General features: G+C 33.3%; 3 protein-coding genes across 10 annotated transcripts in view; all 3 read left to right on the top strand.

Annotated features, from left to right (window-relative positions):
* Positions 1–11,488, top strand: part of LOC127066760 (inward rectifier potassium channel 2-like) — a 37,272-nt gene extending 25,784 nt beyond the window's left edge. Inside the window, exon 10 of one of the 2 annotated variants that reach the window (XM_051000869.1) lies at positions 11,357–11,488. The gene's annotated coding sequence lies outside the window, so the exon portion shown is untranslated. Of the gene's footprint in view, positions 1–7,417; positions 7,548–11,356 lie in introns of those variants that run through there. The other variant, XM_051000871.1, reaches the window with a different exon arrangement.
* Positions 145–16,035, top strand: LOC127066758 (uncharacterized). Of its 5 annotated transcripts, none has more exons than XM_051000857.1 (3): positions 145–386; positions 11,357–12,414; positions 13,760–16,035. In XM_051000857.1, the coding sequence occupies exons 1-3, from the start codon at positions 145–147 to the stop codon at positions 14,989–14,991; spliced, it is 2,532 nt and encodes an 843-aa protein (XP_050856814.1). In that variant the 3' UTR covers positions 14,992–16,035. The 5 variants fall into 5 exon arrangements, with proteins under 5 accessions (XP_050856814.1, XP_050856816.1, XP_050856818.1 ...); XM_051000859.1 differs by lacking the exon at positions 145–386 and adding an exon at positions 3,470–3,838; XM_051000861.1 differs by lacking the exon at positions 145–386 and adding an exon at positions 6,237–6,711.
* A 142-nt stretch (positions 16,036–16,177) lies between these two features.
* LOC127066772 (uncharacterized) lies at positions 16,178–18,821 on the top strand. Of its 3 annotated transcripts, none has more exons than XM_051000899.1 (7): positions 16,183–16,931; positions 17,249–17,492; positions 17,553–17,670; positions 17,737–17,969; positions 18,036–18,182; positions 18,274–18,453; positions 18,683–18,821. In XM_051000899.1, the coding sequence occupies exons 1-7, from the start codon at positions 16,916–16,918 to the stop codon at positions 18,819–18,821; spliced, it is 1,077 nt and encodes a 358-aa protein (XP_050856856.1). In that variant the 5' UTR covers positions 16,183–16,915. The 3 variants fall into 3 exon arrangements, with proteins under 3 accessions (XP_050856858.1, XP_050856856.1, XP_050856857.1); XM_051000900.1 differs by having other exon boundaries at positions 16,184–16,971; XM_051000901.1 differs by lacking the exon at positions 18,036–18,182 and having other exon boundaries at positions 16,178–16,931.

Genomic DNA, 18,821 nt, shown 5'->3' with positions numbered 1-18,821 from the left:
GAAAAGTATGTTGAATAGAAAAACTATGAAAAGTTTGAACGTAATGATGAAAGTGACGTCGTGAAAGAGATAAAAAGAGAAAGGGAGAGAGAGTGTGAGAGAGAGAGAGAGAGAGAGAGAGAGCGAGAGAAAGAGAGGGAGAGAATGGAGGAACCACAAAAACTTTTTCGTTTACCGGGTACGATCGAAGAAGAGGAAGAAAGAGATCCGGAAGCGCAAGCTCACGTCGCCACTGTAGGAGAAAATCCAACGAGACCTGAATCACCTTTGCTGGGCCAAAAAGGCACCGGCACTTTATCAAGTCTACCGAGAAACGTCACTCTTGTCAGAGTCAGCACTCAAAGTAGCAGCATAGGTGGCGGCGTCGGTCGGCAAGATTCCACCAGGTAAGTAAACATTTTTTTTTCTTTCGAGACTTCGCAAAATTAAAAGATCAATTTGATCTATTACTCGAGAGAGAAGATCGAGAAAATATTTCGAACTGTACTTTCATTTCTTTTTCTCCAAGTTCCATTAAAATCCAAAATATTCAGTTAATAATCATTCCATATCATTAAAGATAAATAATCTATTCGTTCTTTTAAAAATATAATCTTTACGACGACAACACGTTCTTTTCTTATTAATAACTTAATCGTGTAATAACTTATGAAACTTGAAAGTCATAGATTTAAGTATAAGTTTATACTCAATATTTATAACTTATAGTACAGTGAGTTAAGTTGACCGATATTGAAAAACTCGTCCTTCGCAAATCAGTTCAAATATGTATATTTATAAATCCCTTTATGATTCATTATTTTGAAGACACATAACATTCTTTATAACGATAAAATTTTTTTATTTTATATAAATACCTCAAAAGAATATATATAATTATCCATTTGTATGTATATGATGTGGTATCCAGAAAGTTAGAACTAACGTAAATTCCACGATGATACATTCACCTTCGTTGAAAACGAAGAACCTATCGACTCGATGAATAATAGCCGTATATCTTCCTCATATTTGTAAGAAATTACATGTACGTCGTTCAAGGTCGTGCACCTTCGAAAACAGGCATCGTTCACGTCTAAAAACGGGTTCTACCGGTGCGTTAGAAAGAATAATTATCATCTCCGATCGCCAAGATGCTTCTCACTTCTACGTTTCTTATAGAGATACATACGCTTTGTACACAGACGAAGGAAAGAACGAAAACAATGAATTAAGGTGTTAATTTGGACGGGCGCCATATGGTATAATTTTGTTCTTCTCCGAAGAAACCGAAATAACTGAGAGTTGCAAAACGATTTGGCAAAATTAATTCTGTAAAGTCAATATGATATTATAATCAAAATAATATGTGATTATTTTTTTTCCTTTTTTTCTCTTTAATCGTTTAATAATCAATTAATATCTGATTAAATAACTAGAAATTTTGATCATTGAGAAAATTTTTCACTCATTATATTCATAATGTAAAATCACGAAAATATTTTTTTTCTCGTTGTTAAATCCTTCAAAATTTTCTCGATAACAATCTCTTCGATAAAATTAAAAAAATCGAAACATGGCGTTGAATTGTCTCGATCAATGGAAACAATTGATACAAATAATTTGATGGAATGATTATTTTTTATACACGATTGCTTCAAGTTCATAAGAGAATGAGTTTTTTTTTTTTTCAAAACGTTTATCGTTTCTAACTACTTATTACGAAATATGATTTATCGAGTGTGTCTTTAATTACTTAACTGTGTACAAATGTATGTAACTATATAAACGTACTTACATGTACGTATCTGTATATGTAAGTAACTACATAATATTAGTCGTATAACCATACATCGATGAATGAGTCTTTTTATGGCGTGCACATTTCTACGGCAAATCTATCATATTTTTCAATGATGACAACGATCTATTTGCTCTTTGGCGATAATTTATGTTTTGTCAAACTATCCGATATTGCGACGACGACAATGAAATAGCGACATACATACCGTAAAAAGATCTTACAAGACAAGGAAATAGTTTCATTGCTCCATCATCGATTCCTGTTACACGAAGGAGTTGTAATATTGTTGATTTTTGGTTTCATAGAATTTATCATTATTCTAACAATTTAGAAGAAAACTTATCTAATATAATTAATGGAACGAATTTTTCTTTTTTTTTTATTTCTTTTTTCTTTACACGAATTTTTTATCTAAACGGTAATCATTCGCTATATATATTTCATCTGTTTATTCGAGTAATGATGCATGTGAATAAAAAAAAAGTTCATTATAAAAATTATTTTAATGATAGTAATGTTGTATAATAAAACGTCAAAATTGTATGCGTCGAACTTTATATATATATATATATTTACGATTATTCAACAACTATCATATTTTCGTAAATAATTATACGATAGATGACGAATGAATCGTTAAAATGTCTTACGTTGATGGGATAAATGTTTAATCGAATAAAAATATATTCGTTTGTAGAAAAGTTTGCTGATAAGAATAGTACTCTATTTTTAAATTCTATTTTTAAGCATTTTCATTCAAGGTTCATAATTCGCATACCTCGGTTGTCCTAAAGGTCACCGGAGGCAGATCAATCTGCGATCATAATCGTGCTTAATCGTGGAAATTTGCGGCAATCCGCGGATATCAGATATCTCATTTCCTGGAGGTAACATGATAAAACCGCGTCATAATGCTTTACGTATTCGTTACATGGAAAATCTTACGATTTAAAATGAATCAAGCGTTGACGTATATATAGTAAATTAATTATTAATTACGATAGATCTAATGGCAATTATGTAACCACATGTCTTCTTACACTCTTGTTTTTCTCATATACACATACATCAGTCAAGTTTAAAATTTTTCTTTAAAAGAGAAAAAAGGAAAAAATATATATATATATATTGTAAAAAAAAAAAAAAAAAAAAACAAATTTCAATTTTCAACAAAACTATCAAAATGTCTTCAACGCAAGATTAATATATATAAATAAAATATAAATATAATATTTCGGTAAAAAAAAAATAACAGTACAATTGAAAGTTAAAGTTACTCCAAGAACGAATACGATATAACTGTATATCGTGATTAGATATAAAATGGCACGCGTCCGATATGATACAAGGTATTATATCTCCGTAACGTTAACCACAGATCGAAGCGACCATAAACCGGTAATCTAGTTATCGACTTAGCGTCTAATCGAGCGTGTTTACTAGCACGTATCAAATTACTAAGACGGACGAGACACGATTAATGTGTTTGTTAGGCTGTGTCCACCGCCACCTGGTCAATGTGTTACTGTGTAATTTGAACTAGAGAGAAGGAAAAGGAAAAAGAGAAAAAGAAAAAAATACAAACAACAACGTTATACGATATATAAAGTAAATTAAAAAAAGATGGATTGATACATCGCATTTGGTTTTATTGTTGTAAAAAAAATGACGCAAACGATCGTTCATCATCACCTACGATCAAGTCTGTTGGAATGAAAATTTTATCGGTCTTCGCAACCTCTCGACTCTCGTCCGGTCTCGTTAGTTTAATTAAAAGCTCGTTATCGAACTCGTAACGTCGCACGGCTGCGGGAGAGCTCGCGATAGATCTCGTTTCGTTCGACAGTAAGCTAGCTCATGGACAATAATACAAACTTGGTGAATTATAAATCCGTGGAAGAGAAAAGAAATTATCTAATTCATCGTGTGCCAAGTTATGGAAGATAACGAGAAACTGAATCTAACTGAGTCTCAAAAGACGATACAAATCGTGACATTAGAATCCAAAACAAAGTCTCTACGGAATCGAGCTGTGCCTATAAAAAGAGATGCCTGGTTGGTTCTTTTTAATGAATTAAAAGAATATTTTCATTTTTATTTATTAGAAATAGATCCCGAATATCGATATTTTTTTTCAACATCTATGGTCGCTGATCGATTTTTTTTTTTCATTTCATTTCGTTTATAAATTCTGACATGCTTTAAGAATAAATTCCTCACGTATTCGTAAAATTAATTTTTTTACGTACTTGCTCAATCTTAAATCATATGAAAATATTGTTCCTTGATAATTACTAAAATTTATTTGTTAGAAAAAATAGCATTGATTGTATAACTATGTTTATTGAAACCATTGAAATGCTCGTTTTTTTGTTTATATATATATATATATATATATATATATATATATATATATATATATAAAACATTAGTTCTTATCATTATATCAATTAAAATTAACATAAATTGTTAAAAAGTAATATTTATGATTTTTCTCATTTTAAAAACAGCCTGAAATCCGTGAAATTGATAAGTTCAGTAAATAAAGCGTTAATAGTATTGATTTATTTCAATATTTTTTGACATTTTGAAAGATACTCATGTTCTTTTTTTAAAGTTAATGTTGTTTAAATATGCATGATTGTAATTCACTGTCCATTTCTCACGAGATCATACGTTTTAGAACTAAAAATAATTCGAATCTGTATTTTCTTTCTTTTTTTTTTTTTTTACCATTCAATCGAAAAATTTTTATAATACTCTTGATATTACGTCGAAATGTCCTGTTTTCATTTTTATAATTGAGTCGATCATTTCTCAAATCCGTTATGTCTATTAAAATATTTTATTACTAAAAACTGTCATTTCTTTCTCAGTAGAGAAATATATGGTTGATTTCTTTTCTAAATATTTGATATTCATTATTTTATTAGTATGAGATATGAAAATCATGTAACAATATTTTTATTAGAATTAATTAAAATTTGTTGGAAATAATAGATTTTGATTCTTTAACTACAGATTTTTGGATATAATAGGTTTTAGAAGTATTTGCAGTATCAACATAATATATAGACCGTCTTATTGCAAATAATATAACCAAATATCTCCGATTTCATTGGTTTTATAAATAAATGTTTCAAATAAAAATTGCTAAATTTTGAATAAGGAAATGTAATAATATGTATTGCATATCTTTGTTATTATTTCATAAAAAATATGATTGTCAAGATACTTGTAAAGCATAAAACTTTTTTTTTAATCGAAATCAATATTTTAAGTATAACAAAATTTGTAGAGAATATCAATACGAATCTAACGAGCACCTATAGTGTATCTTTTCTTTGATATTTCGTTGAGCTACAGCATCTTGAAATTTAACGAACTGTGTTACTGCACAAGAAATTATTATATAAAAATAGAACATAACGGATGTTGAAAAAGTATCAGTCATATTGCAATAATAGTGTACTAGATATAACGGCTTTTGTTGCAGTAAAATGGTGATGGACATAACAGGTTTTGGCACTGTTCATAACTGACATAACGTGATTTGGAACTGTATTCAATTTTCAACTCTCTTTTTCTATGATAAAAAACTATGTTTTGCCTATTTTTCATATTCTAAAAATATGTAGTTTCGTCTTATTTAATCCACAATAATTTCTAATTTCGATTTTTGTTAGACATATCGACTTCCGTAAAACGACGATTCGATCAATATTACGTTTATTTTATTCGACCGAAGCTGAGAAAAAAAATAAAAACAAAAAGAAAAAAAAATAATAATAACAATAGTAATAATAACGCAGTAATGTGATAATTATAATAATAATAATAATGATCATTAATATAAATGATAGTAATAATAATGTTAATATGTAGAGAAACTAAAGTAGAACATAAAAGTAGAAGAATAGCTGGAAATAATGTGAGAATTTGTGATGTTAAAGGTTAGAACATAAATCGTTATCTCCAACGTTCGCTTTTTCCTAGCTCTAAGGGTGGGGGAATATCATTTCTATATGTAGAATTAGTGATTTTATGAAGCTTGCCAAGTACGATTCCCGATAACGAGATGACAAGACAATGATAAGACATGGTTTCTCAGTCAGTCGAAAGTAGCATATGAAACGTCACGTTTCGTGCTCGACAATTTTATTTTCAACAAGGCGATCGAAATTTTCATCCAACGAACGTGAAATATTCATCTTTCCTTAACTTTTCTTTCTTCTTTTTCTTTTTCCTCTTTCGGAAGAAATTATTTATATTCGACACGAGTGAAAACAGATCTCTTAGCGATTATACGCATTATTCTTACATATAATCTTAGCGATTGTACGATTGTAAGTATTAATTTGTATTTATCGTGCTACGAACGTCTCCAGCATTCGAATTTAAGATTATATATGTATATATATATTTATATTTAAAAAGTAAATACCGAATCTATGGTTATTCACTTACGAAAAAAATCATGTTAAAGATTGTTCAAATTATTTTTTCCAAAAATCTGTTGAAAAATAATCAAACGACTTTTTGTTTTATTCAATGTATCGACGATATGATATAATATCTTTAATTATAAACGCGATCATCTTGAACGATCTGTTCGCTGATATCATTTAAATACAACTGAGAATACTCCTTTGCATTTTCGCAGATGAATGCGCGATTCAAATGCGAATTAATTAGCATTGATCTCCTCTCTCTCTCTCTCTTTTTTCTCTCTTCCTTTCCTGTCTTCCTCATTCGATAAACGTGACTTTTGTTGAACAACGTGGAAATTATCGAAATGAAATAACCGAGTTGTTCTTGATAGTTGAAATAAAATTAAAAAAGTATAGAAACGAAGCTAAAAAATGTCGAACGTTGGTAAAAAGAAGAGGAGGACCGTTTGAAAAGGGGATCGACATGTTTAACGTGACGTAAGCATATGATCAGCTTTTTTTCGCAAATGAAAAGAGCAAAGCGTAGTGTTTAGTGACCGATAAGTGGAAGAACGAGGCGGTTAGGCACGTACGTATATATATAAGACGTCCTGCGTCGATATTCAATGCATCAGTAGATGTTTTACTAGCTTCATACTCGGTACTTGTCGATACTCCATCTTCTTTCGTGGTCGCGTCGATTTTTTTCAATCGATTTTTCTGAATTAGAATAACAGAAATAATGGCAACAAACAGTGACTTTAAACTTATAAAGAAATTAGAATAGAAAGAGAGGGAGAAAGAGAAAGAGAAAGTGAGTGATAGCGAAGAGGGAGAAGAGAAAAAATAAAAATAGGTCGTCGTGGATATAATCGATACCTCGAAGCGATTATTCATTCGATTATGATCGCTATCATAATCGACGGGAGAAAAGATCGGTGATATAAAGAAAAGATCGAGTTTTACGAAAGTGACATTTTGTTATCTGCTCGTTTCGGATTCAAGGGCATTACGGACTGACAAGAAGAAATAATACTGATAACCCATTTCCATCGTACGTGGTTAAAAATATTGATTATATCTACGAACGATTACATCTTACGTGAACGAGCTCAAAAGAAACAAGAAGAAAGAAAAGAAAGAGAAAATTCGTGTACTGAAATCGAGGATTACATCGAAATTTTTTTTTTTTTTTTTATTTTAGATATATCATTGTTCGACTCGAAAAAGCGAAGACGACAAAAAGTTTCGAACTTTTCATTTCGATACGCGATAAAGAAATTCCGACATCCAGTGAAAGACAAGAGAATTTAAACAACGATGTTCGACCGCTCGTGAAGAAAAAATTCGAGAATGAAGGATCTTCAAGAAAAATCATTGAAGATAAACGGAGAAGGTACGAAGAGTCCAAGTTGTAACAACGACAAAAGTCCATCACCGGAATGTGGAGAAGAACAGAAGCTTTTACCACCTAATTCACCTTCCTCGATAATCGTCGTATCCAAGAGTCCGAATCTGTCCTTCAGAAGCAGGTATAATAAAAAAGAAAAAGAAAGAAAAATTTATCGAATTAAATCCGATCGATCGACGAGAATTTTATTTACGTATTATCCGTATTTAAGTGGAAGCAACGTCTTGAACATCTTCGCGGAGCTTATTTTGTAAATATGTATATGTATTTTTGTCGATTAGCTGTTGTCGTCGTAAGAAATTAATCTTCGGTCATGATTTGCCTCTACGACGAACGATTATAACACGTTTCTTACATACTTCGTTTATGAATATTTTTTTTGTGCGATATTTACTAAAGAACGTTTCATTCGATTGTAAGAAAATTTTGATCATACGATTGATTGATCTAAAGCAGTTTCTTTTTTTTTTTTTTTAAGTGATGACTTTTTTTTTATTCATAATGATTCGATCGTTATCTGTTGCATTAATGAAATTCGATATTTTATTGAATAAAGCTGATATGTAATTTTCTTAAAAAAAAGAATGAATAAATAAAATAAAATAAACAAAAATACAATTTTTTCGTGGAATATCTCTCTTTCTGTATTTTCAACTATTTTTCTTATCGAGAAGCAACAGATGCGATAAGAAATCGTACATCATAGATTTGATAAGTATCTTAATGAGAAATTCATCGTGTAAGACCAAAGGAACATTAAATTCATGTAACACTTGCAAAAAAAAAGAACTCAACTACATAATTCTTCCGATGCAATTTAAAATATTCGACGAAGCTTACAAAACTTGTCAGAGACAATATATTCGACTAACTTCGAGCGTAATGATAAATGTAGATTACGTAATTAAACAATAAATACAATAAATCTGTTATTCATTTTGAAAACTAGTAGTAGATGTTTTTCAATGATATATCTCTTGCTTGTAAATATTTTCTAAAAGAAAATAATCTCTCTCTATATTTCCATCTTTAACGTCTACAGAATGTCTTAACATTTATCACTTCATTCGTTTTACATTATTCTTTTCTTTTTTAAATCATTGAAGATAATCATAAAGTAGTTTCTGCGTTTTCCTACTTATTCTTTATTCGTTTGATGATAAACTTTGAGACACCCTGTACACACGGGGCTGTTTCCCCTTGTTATAAATAATAAATTTTCTTCTCTCTCTCTCTCTCTCTCTCTCTCTCTCTCTCTCTCTCTCTCTCTCTCTCTCACTCGCTCTTCGCGTGTACGACTTTATATCCCGGACATGCATCACGATATACGCTGATTAGGTCAATGAAATAATTCTCATAATCGTATCACGTGCGGTTTCAGACTTAAAAAGCAATGTAACAAGAGAGGGGAAGATCCTCGAAAGAAATTCGGCTACAATAGAGTGACGAATAGAAAGAAAGAAAGAAAGAAAGAAAGAGAGAAAAAATGTCGTAATGGTAAAACGGGAAGGAGAGATCGGTGAGTTGACGAGTCCACAGTGTGTCGTCGACTCGCGGCGGCTGATTTACGCGTGGCAATAAATAAATTGGTAGATAACGGTTACTCGGTTATCGTTCAAAGTCAAAATGGCGACTTCCTTTTTGTCGTACGAAAGGGAGACCCGGCCCGAGACTCTCGGTCGGATCATTGCGCTGAGAGGGCGCGCGCGCGCACGAGATATACCACCGTCGATCGTCTTTATTCGCGAAACCATGTGCTCTCTTCGTTGACAACAAAAAACAAACAAAAAAAGTCATTCAAAACATATCTTTGTAGAAACGAAATAACGCCGAACGTGAAAGTAATTTCGAGTAGATTCTTCTAATAAAGTGCAATATTTTATATTATGTGATGATCTTGTTAGATTTATACGTAATCCTTTTTTTTTTTTAATTGTTTTTCAAAGTCGTTCGACTTAATCTTCGAAGACTTTGCAAATCTAATCGAATCGAATCGAATCGAATGATTTACAAGATTCAGTGCTTTTCGAATTTACGAGTTTAAAGTGCAAGAACGATGACGTACAATGCGAAGAGAATCATCGTAAGTAAAAGTCATCGATTAAAACTGATTTCTTTTAGTAGTCATAAAGAAGATACTAAATAAATTTCTTTAAAGTTTTGTTACTTTTTCGTTGTATAGATTTAGCTATCTTGAGTGTGCATTAAAATCTTTAAATCCACAATAAAACCTCGAGTTTTACGATAAAATGGCGATCTTATAGATCTCTAAACATGATATAAAATAAAGACAACTAAATTACGCAAGATTTCAAAATGATTCTTTTTATATTTTTGATTGTTGTTATCATAAAAAAAAAAAACATTATTTTCATTATTCATATATTCCAAAATTCAAAGCAACATGCACTTTGCTCGATCTTTAAAAAGTATCAAAATATGATAAAACTCAAATATAAAGGAATACGATTATCGAAGGACAAAATAAAATTTCAATGTACAAAGGAACTTTCTGAAAATATCTGAAGGAACAAAAAGAAAGAGAGAAGAAGAGAGATAAAAATATTTTTTCGCTTCTATCTTCAGAGTAGTTAGCGTAAATACGAGCGCTGAACGCGCGATACGCGGATGATTAACATATCCACGAGTACGAAAAAAAAAAGTAATAAAATGCGATTAATAACGAAAGAAGACAAAAGGCGTTTTGTCGCGAGTGCTTCCGAGTAATTTACGTTCAATGAATGGTCTTCGTATGGCGATCGGTCTACAAGCAGAAGTTATTACGTCGTTAACTTATAAAATTTAATCTTCCCTGTGTTCTACTTCCAACTTTTCAATACGTTTCACGTTGAAAATTTGACATGATATAACATTATCACGATACTCGTCTATTCTTCTTACGTTATTAAAAGGAAGAATCGAAAAGAGTTATGAAAGAAACAAGGACCGTTTATATTCTCGTTTCGTAAATAATGATCACTTAGGCTGTATAATTTTTCGCTAATTAGTCACGGTGCGAGAATGATTCATCTTTTGCATACCTACTTTGAAATATGGCATTAACAACGAGAACGGACACGAGAGAATCGATAACGAGATCGTTGAGATTTGTTATTCAAATCTTTGCCACTCAAGGAATCTGTTATGTGTCTTCTCCACAAAAGTCGACTATTCTGATTGCACCATAAAAAAGAAAAGAAAAGAAAGAAAGAAAGAAAAAAAGAAAAAGAAAACCTTAGCCAACGTTGACTTCAAAATTACCTTTCGTTGACTTCAAAACATCGAGCAAACTGAAAATTAAAACGCGTAGTATATCGAAGATAAATTCGTGATACGTCGCAACACCAGTTCATCTCTATTTTTTATCTTGACGTTAGGCAAGAACGTAAAAAATGATGCAAAGCATTTGATTTATAATGAATAATACATTGAAACTATTGAAACGCAATATGTTAAATCGATGTTGATACGATATTAATCTAAGTGGATTTGTTTAAGACTTCCTCGATATTATTTTACATCGGCATCATTTAACCATCTTAACTATCAAGCAAATTATAAACTTCTATGCTAGAAATAATGAGTTTCGTAAAACCTATCCAAATCTTATTGAAGAAGAATTTGAAAAAACGTGAATTTAAAGAAAACGTTAAGATCCCTCGAATTAGACGAGCCATATCCGTAAGTAGTTTGAGCAGCACTGCTCTATAATTTCTACGATTTATTTTTCAGGAGCCGATACAGGGCAGGACCGACACGGAAATTACGCCGTCGAGCGGTATTAAAAAACGGAGATTGCAATGTATTGCAATCTCGAATCTCTCGAAGGTCCTTGCGTTTCCTCCAGGACATCTTCACGACCCTGGTAGATACGCAATGGCGATGGACCTTGCTCTGTTTCGCATTGAGCTTTCTCCTCTCTTGGTTGGGTTTTGCGGTGATCTGGTGGCTGATCGCATTCACTCACGGTGATTTCGAGGAACGTCACTTACCACCGTTTCAAGTTGAGAACAATTGGACACCGTGCATCTACAATATCTTCTCTTTCACGAGCTGCTTCCTCTTTAGCATCGAGACACAACACACGATCGGTTACGGTAGTCGATCGACAACCGAGGAATGTCCGGAGGCAATCTTCGTGATGTGCATACAGAGCGTCGCCGGTGTTATGATACAAGCATTTATGGTTGGAATAGTTTTTGCGAAGATGAGTAGGCCAAAACAGAGGACGCAAACCCTTCTGTTTTCAAAAAACGCAGTGATTTGCCAACGGGACGGCGAGCTCTGTCTGATGTTCCGTGTTGGTGATATGAGAAAGAGTCATATCATTGGTGCAGCCGTGAGAGCCCAAATGATCAGGTCAAGGACCACCAAGGAAGGTGAAATCTTATCGCAAAATCAACATGAACTGGCAGTGGGCACCGACGGACAGAACGGCAATCTCTTTTTCATTTGGCCGACGACGATCGTTCACAAGATTAACGCGGACTCGCCTTTCTACAATCTTTCAGCGGAGGACATGCTCACGGAGAGATTCGAAGTAGTTGTCATATTAGAGGGTACCATCGAATCGACCGGACAAACCACTCAGGCAAGATCCAGCTACTTGCCTCAAGAGATACTCTGGGGTCATAGATTCGAACCTATGGTGATGTATTCGAAAGAAAGACAAGGTTACGAAGTGGATTATTCTCTCTTCGATAGCACCACGCAAGTCGATACTCCCCTCTGCTCTGGTAGAGAGCTCGCAGATTTTTACAGGGTTCAGGATGAGATTCGTCAAGGGAATAGTAAGTACTTTTCTATCTCTATTTTGCTTCGAAATCGAATATGATTTATAGATCTCTCTCTCTCTCTCTCTCTCTCTCTCTCTCTCTCTCTCTCTCTCTTTCTCTCTCTCTCTCTCTCTCTCTCCCTCTCTCTCTCTCTCTCTCTCTTTCTTTCTCTATGCGAGCGATTTTCGCTATGACCGATGACTTGCCTTTAATCTCATGCTAACGCATTTTCGAATCAAGTACGCTTTGCACATTGCTTTCACACTAACGATTATTATCGCACGCTTGCTTCCACGTTTACTCTTAAAGCACGTTTGTTGATCCGATCGTGTCCTCGTCTGATTCTTCTGGTGCTGGATCTATCGTAGATGGAAGCCTGAGGAAAATTCCTAGCGAGCCGAAATCCACTCCGGTGATACTCAACGCGCTTAACCAAACCGAAGGCACGGGATTCCTTGTTCCTCAAGGACACTCGTCGCAAGGACCTTCGCCGAAGCTTCACATTGACATTCCATCGATCGACGATTGCCCAGGAATATGAGAATTTTGCTGATAAGTTAAATCCTATCGTTCTCGGTCGAAAAAAAATCATCTGGCCGAGAAACATCGAAAATGAAAAAAAAAAAGAGAAAAAAAAAGAAAAAGAAAAAGGGAAGAACAAGAGGAAAGAAAGCGCAAGTTACAACGCGAGCCACCTCTTATCACCTTGTCCTTAAAAATGACAAACTTGCGATAATCGTTGTGAAATATTAACCTTAACTTTATGGGAATTGGAAATCAAAGGCAAAAAAGGGGAAGAGTATCCGTCCTTGTCGCGTTCATCCGTTTATTTCGTCCATACCTTTCTCTCCTCCTCCTTCACCTCTCCATTTTCATTCCTCTATCGATATCCTTATTCTACTAATCATAATCGTGTTCCGACATTCCATCCGTTAACCATCTTCGAAAGATGAACTGACATAAAACAAATCCTAAAAAAATTCCTATCGTCGTATCGTGAAATATTTAACCCGAAAAAAATATTTCAATAATGTTGTAAAATGTCTCTTAAATCGGAATACATTAATCACTCATTAACGTAACTAATATAACATGGAAATGGTAGAAGGTTCGAGGAAGGTACGATCTTTGTCGGGGTATCATCGGTCATAGTCGAATCTCACGAATCAATCGAATATAAAATAAAAATGATAACTAACACTACGTTGTCTGTGTAAAATAGATCGTCAGGGAGAAACATTGTGAACGTCCCAGTGTCGTTGGATTTACGTTTCTTCGTATCATTAAAAAAAAAATAAATGAATAAATATCTAAATATCTAGATATCTAGTCACGATTTAAGCTTTAGATGAAATTTCAGGTATAATAATAGACGAGGATCAATTGGACTTTAGTCAGGACGTACAAAGCCATTGTTATTGCGGACTTCGTTCGTCGGCTCCACCGAATCACCATCGTCATCATCATCATCATTATCGTCTTTTAACGTACATCGACAGCACAAGAAGTGAGAACAGTTTAGAAGAAGTGCCATTCGGTAGACACGCCTGTAGAGACGTTAATTGCACCGGTCATGGTCCTCCAGTGTTAACAAATCTTCATCGAGAGATTGGTCAATCAAAGTTGACGGACACCGAGTTGGACGCTATACAAGTTATGAGTGACGCCGAGTTTCGACATCTATCTGAAGCGGTGAACAGAGAGATCATAAAAAACAGTCGAGAGATAGTCTTCGAGGAGGAATTTCGAGAAGGTGAGACATCTAAAGAAGAACATCAAGGAAAGTCAAATCAGGTTTGTTTGAAAAAAAGTCTCATGAAGTATCCGCTTCTCGACGAAGAGAGGAGATCATTGAACGGCTCGAGAAGGAATCTCTCCAATCGAAATTTTCCTGTGGGATGTGACGAAGGTAGAAGATCTTTGAACGGTTCGAGAAGAAATCTAAACGGTTCGAAAAAATATCTGGTGTTGGCCATCGATCGATCGAATAGCAATCGAAATTTGAATGTTACCAGTGGTGAAAGTTTGATCGCTGCTAGACGTCACACAGGTAGTAGGGAACATTTAGACGGTATCAAAAAAAATATCGTTTGCGGTATGAAAGGATCAAAGGAGATGCACGAGTTGCCTGAAACGAAGCGTCGGTTGAACGTCAGTGACATCGAAGTACAGAATAGAGTTAGTATCGAAACGGAGAAGACATTTACCAGAGGACAGGCTGATCTTCGTGACATTTTCACAACTACCGAGGAAGGACATTTTTCGGCCAGATCACCGAGAAGTCCACAATCTCCGTTCTCGGATCTCTCTCCGGAATCTGGATTTTTCGAAGGTAATCAATCCAGTCCGGAAAGTAGCCAAAGATTTAGCCGAGTTCCTAGCATTTCTACTAGAAATCGTAGGAGTTACGAGAACGCCCAATTGCAGGACGTTAATCGGGCTCTCTCGAAACGTAATAGTGCCAGCAGCTTGTCCGATAGCGATGGACAGAGCAAAACTTTGATTGCCGATGTCGAGCCATTAGTCGCCAATAGCAAACAACAACTGAACGGTACTAATTCGAAGCAAACGATCTCTTATACAAGCGTTTGATCACGAGTGCCTTAACACTGTACCACGCTACTTTCGTTTTTATTATTATTCTTTCTATCGCTATAATATAATATTATAGAGAAATACGGGAAGACAGTTCGCTTTCGGCCGCGGGTCGGTCTTAACAATATAAATTCGAATTATCCAATACAGTTCGCTTAACGAACGCATTGAATACAGTGCCTTTCGTTTTATCGTGATATTCGATTTCTAATGAATTGAATTAGCTTCGCCTACCTATCTACCTACCTACCTACCTACCTACCTATCTATCTATCTATCTATCTATCTATCTATCTATCTACCTACTTACCTATCTACCTACCTATCTACGTTAGTATAATTTATAAATATATCATTTACCGCTGTTAGTGTTCAATGAAAACGACACAACGTGTTTCTCGTTAAGTTATCGGATTTCTCAAAGCTATCTTCTCCGAATAAGTATATTTTCAAGATTGACCGTTTCCCGCGCGATTCGTTCCACGATATTCACAGATATTCTAGAATATAAGTTCGATTGACGGATTAAATAAATGAATAAGCAACGACAACAATAACAACGAAGAAAAAGAAACGAGCTAGGAAAGGCAAAGAAAGAGAAAGTAAAAAAATACGATGTAACAATTTTCTTCTTTCTATCGTAGCACGTTTTTTAGTCTTTTCATTAATTAATCTTTATTTTCGTTGAATATTTATTGCTCACGAGTTTAGAGAGTAAGCGATAGCGCGATATTTGTATATAAGGCATTTTAAATAGTGATTATGTATTATTACGTGCATGTAACGTAGATATACATATCTTAAATAAGTACATACGTACGTACGTAGTGTCATTCCTTTCAACGAATCGCAGGACGAAAGAAGAATCGTTTATGATAGAAAAATTGTGCGACTTGTGCACTCGAAGCAAGAAAAAAATCAAGTGTCTTCCTCTCAAATACATAATAATATCTTATAACGCGGATATCTATGCCTGCCACCATGATTACTCCGAAATAATTTCAGAGAAAGTATTTGTAATAAAGACAAATGCAAACTTAATCAGTGTTCTTTCTTTTATCCCAAAAATAATAAAATACGATTCAACTGTTGTCACGATGACGACATACAAAGTTTACTTTCCAATAATTTAATTACTACTATTCATTATTATTAATTATCTGTATGAAAATAATTACAATCGTTTATTGATATATATATATATATATATCTTTCATTACAAAAAACAATTGAAGACTTTCTGTTTGAATGAGATAACTGATCGTTTGAAATAATAAAGAAGTTATTTTAGTAGTTAGCTAAATATTTTATCCAATAGGTGCCAAGATATTGTAACAACTTGCCGACAAATTTAAACGAACATATTCAAACAAAATTAGATACATATACGTAAGTATATAGTAATAGATAAACGCATAATAATAGATAACTATATAGTAATGGTTTGTGAGTAAAACGTCACGTTAGCTACAGATGGAATGCGTATAAAAAAAGTAGGTGAATACAACACCTGTACTAATAATATTACAAACAATACAAAAAAGATAACACAGAAATTACGAAGAAAAAAGCAACAGGGGAAACAAAGTGAAATATTATCAAGAACCGACTATTTTATATATCATATTTCATTATTCGAACGAAAATATTCCACTTATCGTTTTAATGATTCGATTGTATGGAAAAACAAGCGACGAAGAAAACAAAAATATAATGTTAGAAAAAAAAAACATTTTACTCGTTACCATTTATTGGAGGTTATGTACGTCCTGATATATCATATTTTTGCAATATCTTTGTACACTTCCGAAATTCCTTCGATTAAAATGTGGCAATTCGTTGCGACATGCTGACTTGGCAAACGATGCAAATTACTTAAAGACAGCTCGACGACAGCGCAGTACTAAACCGAACGAAGAACATGGTAGATATAAAAGGCAAGTAATTATGCATCTTGATATACACCAGCAGTTTAAGGTGACGTATGATAATTATCCTTTGATTAATGAATAAATAATATCGATACAATTGCAAGTTAATAATTTTTTAAATTTTTATTTGTGAGTGTTATATCTAGCCTGTTGTGTTTTATAGATTTGTTGACTGTTATTGAAGTAATGATAATCGTACATCTGCTTTTTGAATTAAGTTCTGATTTTAACATTATTATTATTATTGTCAGTAGTATTGTCATTATTGTTTCATTCACAACACGTGAATACCAATAAAAATAGATATTTTTAACAATCAACAGAATCGAATAAGGACGATGAACTCCTACTATTACCAAACGTTGGCACCAAAAAATTCACCGAATTTCCTAGGCTTGACTCCAAAAGTGCGATCATGAAAGGAGTCGTTAAACAATTGGAAAAGTGGCCTTCTTATCTTTTTTTTGTCTTTTTTATTGCGTGTGTCATAATAGTAAATCTTGTCTTGCTCATCATTGTATCAGCTACTCTTTCTTTACCTACGAACACAACGAATACTGAAAACCGGTATGTTTAAAAATTTAACTAGCGCATCGATGAGAGTTCTAAGTCTTTATATTTTTCCAGAGAGAACTTTAACAAAAGATCGATCAACGTATACTCAGTGAAACAAGAAGATCGTATATGGTCGATGATGGATCTTTGCCACATTGAAAGTGCAGCACGTGAGAATCCAGAGTTAAATGTATAGGGCATATTTGAACGTATTTTAATTGAACAAATGCAACGAATAAATGAAAAATTTCCCTAGATCCACCTAATAAATTTACACAAAAAAAACCGTAAGGAAGATTCTACGCAAGATTTTATAGTAACGAGGAAACTTGAGCCTGAAATTAGATCGGTTACAAACGCGATCGATTTACAGAACAAAGCAACCAGATCTTTATGGATAATGCGAGAAGCTCGTTTGAGAGATCAAATTGCTCATAAATACGAGAACGTTAAAAACCACGATATCACCGTCGACAATTTCTTTCAAGGGTAAGAAGATCGATCACTTTCTACTCTATTTATTTTTTCTCGTGATCTATCACGATGACCTTGCAGAACCAATCTCTCCAAAGTAGCTGGAAATTTAAATAATAAGATATTGAAAATAGCTACCGAAGCGTATTTCATTTGGAATTCATCCGGAATCGCCCTAGATCCTAGATTATATTGCAATCTGAAATATATTTCACAAGTTATTTGCAAGTAAGATCGTCTTAATAATGTTATAAAGCAAATGAAAAACAAAAATAAAGAAAAAAAGTCAAATTAGAGTCATTTATCTTCCTTCGCAAAGGAAACAAAACGAAGAATGTGTACCCGATGGATTGGCCACCATTGATCCACAAAATAACATTCAAGCTGCTGGAGTACCTTGTCAAGCATTTATAGGATATTTTATAAACGATATATCGAAAAACGAATCGATCCGTAAAGAAGGAGCATTATTGAAGTCCATAAACAAGTTTTGTCCACAGTACGACAAATTCTTTCTCATGTTTTATTTATTTATCTTAAAAAGCTATCAAGCAAATTTTCTTTTAAAAGTATATCTCAAAAGTTATTTTTAAATAATAATAAAAACACTTAATTGTATTTAATTTTCTCATTGACTTCTATGATAGCTTTTAAAGGTTAAATGTCATTATAAACCACTTGAAAACGTAGTAATGTTCGTTTTTTATTTTTTTTTTTTCCCTCCACAGAATACATTCCTGCAACGAAGTTAGAATCTTGGACAACGTCAAAACGTGCCGATTGAATATTTTAAAGTGCCCAATCGTTCACCATCATGGATTTCTATTAAGTGCATTGAGTTATAGCTACATGTTACCCCATTTATGA

This window comes from Vespula vulgaris, chromosome 10 (assembly GCF_905475345.1).
Source record: "Vespula vulgaris chromosome 10, iyVesVulg1.1, whole genome shotgun sequence".
NCBI classification, from domain to species: domain Eukaryota; kingdom Metazoa; phylum Arthropoda; class Insecta; order Hymenoptera; family Vespidae; genus Vespula; species Vespula vulgaris.
Note: the sequence above shows the minus strand (reverse complement) of the source record. Positions and strands in the feature narration are given on the sequence as shown.

What these genes read in the sequence shown, in the direction of transcription:
- LOC127066758 (XM_051000857.1), top strand. Translation starts at nt 145, where the DNA reads ATGGAGGAACCACAAAAACTTTTTCGTTTACCGGGTACGATCGAAGAA. An exon ending in GGTCGGCAAGATTCCACCAG is followed by an intron (nt 387 to 11,356) that starts GTAAGTAAACAT and finishes TTTATTTTTCAG; the next exon opens with GAGCCGATACAGGGCAGGAC. An exon ending in TGAGATTCGTCAAGGGAATA is followed by an intron (nt 12,415 to 13,759) that starts GTAAGTACTTTT and finishes ATGAAATTTCAG; the next exon opens with GTATAATAATAGACGAGGAT.
- LOC127066772 (XM_051000899.1), top strand. An exon ending in ACAACGAATACTGAAAACCG is followed by an intron (nt 17,493 to 17,552) that starts GTATGTTTAAAA and finishes ATATTTTTCCAG; the next exon opens with AGAGAACTTTAACAAAAGAT. An exon ending in GTCGACAATTTCTTTCAAGG is followed by an intron (nt 17,970 to 18,035) that starts GTAAGAAGATCG and finishes ATGACCTTGCAG; the next exon opens with AACCAATCTCTCCAAAGTAG.